At 39.9% G+C, this 9,963-nt stretch overlaps 1 protein-coding gene across 2 annotated transcripts in view; it reads left to right on the forward strand.

Annotated features, from left to right (window-relative positions):
- Nucleotides 1-363: 363 nt before the first annotated feature.
- UGGT2 (UDP-glucose glycoprotein glucosyltransferase 2) overlaps nt 364-9,963 on the forward strand; it is a 146,323-nt gene continuing 136,723 nt past the window's right edge. For both annotated transcript variants that reach the window (XM_010831523.1, XM_010831522.1), the window contains exons 1-2: nt 364-587; nt 7,437-7,519. In XM_010831523.1, coding sequence (XP_010829825.1) covers nt 436-587; nt 7,437-7,519 — 235 coding nt within the window. In that variant the 5' untranslated portion in view covers nt 364-435. The remainder of the gene's footprint in view (nt 588-7,436; nt 7,520-9,963) is intronic.

The raw sequence follows: 9,963 nt of genomic DNA on the forward strand, positions 1-9,963 counted from the left end.
AAGACCTTCTTTTTCGCCTATGTAAAGAAAGCCTTCTTTCCACGCTGATTCCTGCCTTCGCGTCCAGATTTTGCCATCTTCAGCCACACTTAGTCGGCCAAAATCCCACTTCAGTCTCCCCTCCCGGTGTCCCACATCCTCGGGCCGAGAGCCTGAGGTCCCGGTGGCGGGACCCGCCAGGGCACCAGCCAAGCTCCGCACTCCGGCGCCGCCTTGCACTTACGTGGCCCAGGGGTCCGCCCTCGGGGGCTCCCGGGACGGCGGCGGAGCGCTCGGCGCATGCGCTCGGCACCCGCCAGGCCCCGGCCCGTGTAACGGACTCGCGCTCCCCCCACCGGAAGTGGGCGGTCGCGCGACGGGAGGAGCCGGCGGTAGCGTGGCGGCTGTGGGCTGAGGGCGCCGGGTCTGAGGGGCTCGCGCTTCCCTGTCCGCACCATGGCAAAGGCCGCCGGCGTAGTGCGGCTGCTCTTGGGCTTCATGGCGCTCTGGCTCTCGCTGCTCGGAGCCCGGACGGCCTCCGCGTCCAAGGCGGTGACGGCCCACTTGGCCGCCAAGTGGCCGGAGACCCCGCTGCTGCTGGAGGCCAGGTGAGGGAGTGCGGGCCGGACCCTCCGCCGAGCCCGCGCGGAGGGAGGGTGCGGCGGGGCTATGGGCGCCACGGGACCTCGACGACGCCTCGGACGCCTGACCTTCAGAGCATCACCTCCTCCCCTTGGTACCCTGGGCGCCGCACTCACTTGCGGCTCCTTTTCCCCTCCATTCCTACTTTGCCTCACCCACGGGTTTGAAAATTGTTGATTCCTTTGGATTTTCTTAGCATTTACGTGAGAGAAAAGGAAGACTGGGAGGTGGACTGTGGCGTTTAGTGCAAGCTCTGCAATTGATGGAGGCAGTTCTAGTTTTTAGGAACCGGTATTTGAAGCACCTAATTTCTCATACGATGGCTTTCTATGGAGAAGAGAGCGTCCCAAAGCTCTGACTTGTTTCTGAATCTCCTCAGTTGGAGTTAGTGCATAAGGTATCATGTACCTTATGTGGAGAAACAAAACTGGGAGATAATGAATTTTAATCTTAGTATTCCAGTAGTTAAACAAAATTTGAATTTTCTTTTTCCTTTTTTAACCGGCATGAAGTTTTGTTGGCGTGAAGTTTTAATGCCAGTTGCTTTTGTATTAATACTTCACCAGAGCCATAGCTTTTGGTTCCAAAGAGTCTTCATCACCTCCGTGAAGTTGCATATATAAGATACGAAAACAGATTTTTTTTAATTGAGCTATAATTTATGTAAGGTATTAGTTTCAGGTGTGCAACATAATGATTTGATGATGTATTCACATGGTGTGAAATTATCACCATGGACATAAGTCTAGTTAATATCTGTCAGCACACATAATTACAAAGGTTTCTTTTCTTGTGAGGAGAACTTTTAAGATCTCTCTTGGCAGCTTTCCAATATGCAGTTCTTTAACTATAGTCACCATGCTGTACGTTACATCCCCATGACCGATTATTTATATTGTAGCCAAAAATTTGCACCTTTTGACCACCTTCACTCGTTTCTCCCACCTCCCTGCTTCTGGCACCCAATCTGTTCCCTGTATAAGAGCTCATTTCCTTACTGTGTTACGTTTGTTTTAAGATTTCATAGGGTATTTGTCTCTGACTTATTTCACTGAGCAAAATTCCCTCAGGTCTGTCCAAGTTCTCACAAATAGCAGTATTTTCTTTTTTTATGGCTGAATAATACTCGTCTGTGTACATTTTCTGCACTCTCCAACAGCCCCAAATGCTTCTCCAGTGTCCCGCACAATTTCCCTTATAAGGGGAACTGACCTTCAGGTCCCCCACCCTCCCATGTGCGGGTACAGTCCTGCTCACTCTCCTTTTTTCCCACTTCTCCTTTCATCCTGCCGAATTTTGCATGGATCTGTATACTCCTTTCTAGTGGTCAGGGACTGTTGCCCACTCTCAGCTGATGTTCTGCAAGACCTTCTGTGTCTGAAGGGGTATTCCTGATACATCCATGGAGAGAGATGCACTCCATGTTCACCTGCTCCTCTGCTATCTTCCTGTCTCTACATTTTCTGTATTCATTTATCATTCAGTGGATTCTTAGGTTGTTAACATATCTTGGCCATTGTAAATAATGCTGCACTGAACATAGGACTGCCTGTATTTTAGTTACGGCGTTTTCACCCAGAATTGGAATTGCTGGATCATATGATAGTTTGTAAAAAATTTTTTTATCTTATTTTTTAACTTTACAATATTGTATTGGTTTTGCCATATATCGAAGTGAATCCACCACAGGTATACATGTGTTCCCCATCCTGAACCCTCCTCCCTCCCCATACCATCCCTCTGGGTCATCCCAGTGCACCAGCCCCAAGCATCCAGTATCGTGCATCGAACCTGGACTGACGACTCGTTTCATATATGATATTATACATGTTTCGATGCCATTCTCCCAAATCATCCCACCCTCTCCCTCTCCCACAGAGTCCAAAAGACTGTTCTATACATCAGTGTCTCTTTTGCTGTCTCATATACAGAGTTATTGTTACCATCTTTCTAAATTCCATATATATGCGTTAGTATACTGTATTGGTGTTTTTCTTTCTGGCTTACTTCACTCTGTATAATAGGCTCCAGTTTCATCCACCTCATTAGAACTGATTCAAATGTATTCTTTTTAATGGCTGAGTTTGTAAAGTTTTTTGATGAACCTCCAAACTGTTTTCCATAGTGGCCTTATCTGTTTACATAACCAGCAAGGGTGCACATGGATTCCTTTTTCTCCACAGCCTCACCACACTTGTTATCTCGTCTTTTATATTTATATGATTATATATATATAATTTTATTTATTTTTGGCTCTACTAAGTCTTTATTGTTGCATGGGCTTTTCTCTAGTTCCTGGGCTCTAGAGCACAGGCTTAATAGCTGTAGTGCATGGGCTTAGTTGCTCTGCGGTACATGGGATCTTCCCAGATCAGTGATCAAACCAATGTCTCCTGCATTGGTAGATAGATTCTTTACCACTGAGCCACCAGGCAAGCCCATCTCTCTGTTTTTTTTCGCTCTTGTTGTTGTATATGGCCTTTATTATGTTGAGAAGAGAGAGGCTGCCCACTCCAGTATTCTTGGTCTTTCATGGTGGCTTAGACTGTAAAGAATCTGCCTGCAATGCAGAAGACCTGGGTTCAGTCCCTGGTTTGGGAAGATCCCCTGGAGGAGGGCTTGGCAACCCGCTCCACTTTTCTTGCCTGGAGAATCCCCATGGACAGAGGAGCCTGACAGGCTATACAGTCCATGGGCTTGCAAAGGGTCAGACATGACTGAGCAACTAAGCACAGCACATGTTGAGGACATTCCCTCTATACCCATTTTGAGTTTTTTCATCTTGATACTGATTTTTTTCAAATGCTTTTTTTGTGTGTGTCTATTGGCCACCTCATGCAAAGAGTTGACTCATTGGAAAAGACTCTGATGCTGGGAGGGATTGGGGCAGGAGGGGAAGGGGATGACAGAGGATGAGATGGCTGAATGGCATCATTGACTCGATGGACGTGAGTCTCAGTGAACTCCGGGAGTTGGTGATGGACAGGGAGGCCTGGCGTGCTGCGATTCATGGGGTCGCAAAGAGTCGGACACGACTGAGCGACTGATCTGATCTGATCTGATCGGGATGATCATGTGATTTTTATCTTTAATTTGTTAAGGTGGTGTTTCACATTTGTATATTTGTGGGTATTAAACCATCCTTGCCTCCCTGGAATAGCTTGATTATGCTGTATGATCCTTTTAATGTATTTAATTTGCTAATATTTTGTTGAAGATTTTTGCATTTATGTTCAACAGGAATGTTGACCTTTAATTTTCTTGTGTCCTTTTCTGGTTTTGGTATCAGAATAATGCTGGTCTTATAAAACAAGTTTGAGAGTGTTTTATTTTGGAAGACTTTGAGGATTGATATTCTTTATTTTTTAAGTTTATTTTTAATCGAAGGATAATTGCTATACAATATTGTGTTGGTTTCTGTCATACATGTTTGGTAGAATTCAACAGTGAAGCTCTCTGGTTCTGGACTTTTGTTTATTGGGAAGCTTTTGATTACAGATTCAGTCTCCTTACTAATAATAAGTCTATTTGGATTTTTCTATTTCATGGGTCAGTCTTGATAAGTTGTATGTTTCTAGAAGTTTATTCATTTCTTCTAGGCTGCCCAGTTTGTTGTTATTTAATTGTTCGTAGTAGTCTCTTACGATCCATTAAATTTCTGTGGTATAGATACATCTGTATAGATGTTACAATATATAGATATTTAGATGTAGTATAGAAATTACAATAAAACAGTTTTTATTAAACAAAATATTCTAGTTTAAAATATGTCCTATTCCTCTACCTTTTCCCCAGTTTCTTCCATACTTTGCATGGATATGGTCTCACACTCAGTTCCAAATCAGTCTAACTTCTTCCAGTATTAGACTGGCAGTTGGAGTGTTTCAATTTCTACTTGCCTCAAGGGTCTGAGAACTGGAACTCCCATAGAATGCTCTAAGGAGCATCCCTGGGTTCTTCACAGTCTAGTCCCACTCTGATGTACCAACCCCATAACTTGTAGTGGGTTGAAAGGTGGCTTCCAAAAAGATATGTCCACATCCTAACCCCGGGAACCTGTGAATGTTACCTTATTTGGAAAAAGGCTCTTTGACAATGTAATTAAGGGTCTTAAGACATGATTCTTATGGATCTGGATGGGTGCTAAGTCCAATACGCTTATAAGATACATAAGAGAAGACACAGGAAGAGGAGGACATATGAATAGAGACAGAGATAGGATTGATGTAGCCACAAGCCAAGGACCACCTTAAGCTTTCAGAACGTGGAAGGTTCTCCCCTAGAGCCTTTGGAGGGAGTGTAGCCCTACCAATACCTTGATTTTGGACTTCTCCAGAACTGTGAGACAATAAGTTTCTGTTGTTTTAAGTCACCAAATTTTTGATAATTTATTACAGCAGCAATAGGAAACTGATTTGATTTTGTACCTTGAAGTAGGGTACTGCTGTAACAAATACCTAAAAATGTAGAATTATCTGTTGAATCTGACAGAAGCTGGAAGAGTTTTGAGAGGCAAAAAAAGCCTAGATTTTCTAGTGGTAGAAAAAGCCTAGATTGCCTTGAGGAGACTGTTGGCAGAAATACAGAATACTGGAGTGGGTTGCCATGTCTCCCTCCAGGGGATCTTACCAACCCAGGGATGGAACCCAGGTTGCCCACATTGCATGCAGATTCTTTACCATCTAAGCCACCAGGGAAGCCCAGGAATGCTGGATAGCCCAAGAATACTGGTAGCCTATCTCTTCTCCAGGGAATCTTCCTGACCAAGGAATCAAACCAGGATCTCCTGCATTGAAGGTAGATTCTTACCAGCTGAGCTACCAGGGAAGCCCTAAGACATTTATAATTTAGTACTATTTGCTAGGGATGTTTATAGGCTGGTGAGATTAAATTTTTCAACACATATACCATAACTTAAACATATAAACCGTATTTATTCCACTGGTGTTGCTCTTACTGAAAATATTTTTTGAAATAACACTTATAATTACTGTCCAGCTCTTTAGTATGTGTAAAATCATCCTCTACGGAAATTTTTTTTTATCTATGTTAGAATAGATAAAATTCTTTTGGGAAGAAACCTTGTTATTTGGTGCTAAAGAGTCGGACACGACTGAGCGACTGATCTGATCTGATCTGATTATATAAAACAAGTAAACAAACTGGAAATACCAGAATTTTGGATTTTTTTTCCTTTTAAAAATTTTGACCAAAGTAATAACTTACATTTTTGGAAGGTGAGATGCTGATTTAGATGGTCTATCAAGGATATTTTCTCCTCTAAGAGTAGTGACTGGCAAATTACCCATGAAAGTAATTCAAGAAGCGTTCTCAAAGTGCTAGAGCAGTGGTATAGTGAAGGAGTAATTGTAAGGGAATACTTTAGTAAGGTGATTACTTTGAAGGATCATACTCATATGTATAAATTCTGACATATGGAAGAAGTGTTTTTCCCATAGTTGCACAATATATGAGCATTGTCAATAGTGTTTGGTCAACTCAGTTAGATAATAAGTGTTGTGCTCTACTTTTCTAAAAGTTTTGTACCATCACTTTTTGGTTACATCTATTTAGTGTTTCCCATAGTTTCCTTCCTTTTAGCCTTTTTGTGTGTTTGTTTGCCTGTTTTAATGCCATTGAGTTGGACACCATTAATAACAAGGGTTGCCTTGGAGTTACTGCTTTAAATTCATATACCTGTCATGTTTAGTATGTTGATGAATTAATCAGTTTTCTCACCTCCTTTTCTGCCTTTACTGATCATCTCAGACTTATAAGAATTAGCTAACTTTGCATGTGTCTTGAATCTCCTCAATACTTACCATTTATATTAATCATTAGGTTTACTGAGGCTAAAAAAAAAGATAAGGTGGGCAATAGCAGAATCTGTACCGTCTGTTTGGTTATATCTTTTCTAGTTTAAATAGTTAGATCTACTTGTTTTTGGTGTCTTGCACTTTGTTCTAAACAAGACTAAATAAACTTTCACTTATTTCACTCTTTCCAAAAGGCTTTACATTGCTTTGGCTAATTTTTCTTACCTATGCTCTTTGGATAAATGGCAGTTTTTGGGGGGTTTCCAGGCCAAAGACCTAATGCAGTGTATCAATTTTCTGTTAATTTTTTGATTAAGGTATTTTCTGTTTGAAATAAAATTGTCTACACAAATAGGTAGCTAAATAAAAACAATAATATTGCTTTCTAAAGATGTTTATAAGACCAGGTTTTGTTTGTGAAAAATAGGCTGTCTATTTTTTACCTTTTTTACTTTTATATAACACTATCTGTATTGCCATTAAATTATACCTCTCAGGGCATTACACACGTGTGCATGCTAAGTCAGTACAGTCGTGTCCAACTCTTTTGCAACCCCATGGACCGTAGCCCACCAGGCTTCTCTGTCCATGAGATTTTCCAGGCAAGGATACTGTAGTGGGTTGCCATTTCCTTCTCCAGAGGATCTTCCTGACCCAGGGATCAAACCCTATATTGCCATTAAGTTATACTTCTCAGGGCATTTCACATAGAGGACAAAATAAGTTATCCTTTTTTACCTAATAAAGAAGAAAAACCAAAAGTAATTTGTCATATAGTCTTTTCTAGTTACGATTATATGCCTATAGTTTAGAATGAAAACTCAGGTAAGAATCATCAATGTGTTCTCTTTTTGCATTATAGTAGATGGAAATCGGTAACTTTAGTTTTGGGAGTTTTGGTTTTTACCAGAAGCTGTAATTTGGATCTGAAATACATTTTATAGTATCAAAATCACTTTTATTTTCTAGCTATTAACTGATTACTTTTATTTTTAATAGTGAATTTATAGCAGAAGAAAGTAATGAAAAATTTTGGCAGTTTTTGGAAACTGTACAAGAATTAGCAATTTATAAGCAAACAGGTAGGTGATGTACATATTTCTGTTTTCCAGATACATATTTTTGTGCCTATGTTAGACATGTTTATTGTTTTTAATGGTAATGTTTAAGTGTGTATACTTAATTAGGCTAGTAAATCTGAATATTAACTTTGAAGATATTTTAATGGAAACTATTCCAATCATCCATTTCCAAACGTATAAGGTTTTAATACTTTATTATAAGAAAACTTTTATAATTAGCAGCGTTTGGCTATTACATTATAATCAAGAAATAGAAATTGTTGAATTATGGTTTTCTTTTTACCTAGATTTCTTTGAAATAGTATTAGTTTTGCATGTAATAATAGTGAAAGAATTTTTTTTGCCATAATACTTTTACTGCTGAACTCTTAAAACAGATTTTTAATTTTTGCCCTTAACAAGTCAGATAACCTGTATACTTTCATTTCATAATTTAAAAAATGGAGTTAATCATTCCTGCTTTTTATACCTATATACACACACACACACACACACACACACATACACACATACATATATAGTTTTAGAATGAACACGTGTTTATTACTGTGTTTCTTAGGGAATATCAGATGCTGAAATTAGATTTTAGCAGTGGAGGCTGAAAGGTTAATTATTGTTATAAGGAAAGGTTAAAGAAAAAGATTAGTTTACTGTCTCTACAGAGAATAGAATAAATGATGTTAACATTAAAACCCTCAAGAGGAATTTTCTCACCTTTTAAGCATAGAGAAAACTTCATAGTAGGATGATTAAGTAGTTTAGGATTTTATTCCTGAGTGTAAATGTAAGATGAACAATGGTTTTGAATATTTTAAGTGTTCATTTACTAGAGCTTGTTTGGCTTAAGTGGCCTTTAAGTTCAACAATTTTATGATTTTATAAGATAGGGTTAAGATAAAGAGAACAGACATACCTTTAATATTGTAAACTGAAATTATTTCCAAAAACAAGTAATTTACTCTTTGAAAAAACTTACTAAAAACCTTCATTATTCGGTAATCATTATTTGAATCATGAGAGACAGTATGCACTGCTTGAGATACTGAGAATACAAACATGAATAAATGTGATCTGTGTTCTCCAAACCTGTAATATGGAAACAGCAAAACCGCTACATGTACTAGTAAGTGATCACAGCTTTACTAGGAATGGATATGTGTAACATGGAAATATGTAAAGAGGGGCCTGGTCAGTATTTCAGAGAACACGACAACCTTTCCAGTGGTAAGTGCTGGAGTTGAGTTTGGATGACAGGATTTAGTGAAATCATAGGGAAAGGAAAACAAGCAGAAGAGACAACAGGAGTAGATTGCAAGGAGAAACTATGACCACTTAGAAGTCTACTTGTAAAGCAGTAGATTTACAACAATGGGAGATTGTTGGTTTTGTATTTATACCAGTTGAGCTATTTCAAATCCTAAAAGATGGTGCTATGAAAGTGCTGTACTCAGTATGCCAGCAAATTTGGAAAACTCAGCACTAGCCACAGGACTGGAAAAGGTCAGTTTTCATTGCAATCCAAAGAAAGGCAATGCCAAAGAATGCTCAAACTGCCACACAATTGTATTCATCTGACGTGCTAGTCAGGTCAGGAAGCAACAGTTAGAACTGGACATGGAACAACAGACTGGTTCCACACAGGAAAAGAAGTACGTCAAGGTTGTATATTGTCACCCTGTTTATTTAACTTATATGCAGAGTACATCACGAGAAACGCTGGACTGGAAGAAACACAAGCTGGAATCAAGATTGCCGGGAGAAATATCAATAACCTCAGATATGCAGATGACACCACCCTTATGGCAGAAAGTGAAGAGGAACTAAAAAGCCTCTGATGAAAGTGAAAGTGGAGAGTGAAAAAGTTGGCTTAAAGCTCAACATTCAGAAAACGAAGATCATGGCATCCGGTCCCACCACTTCATGGGAAATAGATGGGGAAACAGTGGAAACAGTGTCAGACTTTATTTTTTGAGGCTCTAAAATCACTACAGATGGTGACTGCAGCCATGAAATTAAAAGATGCTTACTCCTTGAAAGGAAAGTTATGACCAACCTAGATAGCATATTCAAAAGCAGAGACATTACTTTGCCAACAAAGGTTCGTCTAGTCAAGGCTATGGTTTTTCCTGTGGTCATGTATGGATGTGAGAGTTGGACTGTGAAGAAGGCTGAGTGCCAAAGAATTGATGCTTTTGAACTGTAGTGTTGGAGAAGACTCTTGAGAGTCTCTTGGACTGCAAGGAGATCCAACCAGTCCATTCTGAAGGAGATCAGCCCTGGGATTTCTTTGGAAGCAATGATGCTAAAGCTGACACTCCAGTACTTTGGCCACCTCATGCAAAGATTTGACTCATTGGAAAAGACTGAGAGGAAAAGACTGCTGGGAGGGATTGGGGGCAGGAGGAGAAGGGGATGACAGAGGATGAGATGGCTGGATGGCATCA

Source organism: Bison bison, unplaced genomic scaffold, assembly GCF_000754665.1.
Source record: "Bison bison bison isolate TAMUID 2011002044 unplaced genomic scaffold, Bison_UMD1.0 scf7180017864527, whole genome shotgun sequence".
Lineage (NCBI taxonomy): Eukaryota > Metazoa > Chordata > Mammalia > Artiodactyla > Bovidae > Bison > Bison bison.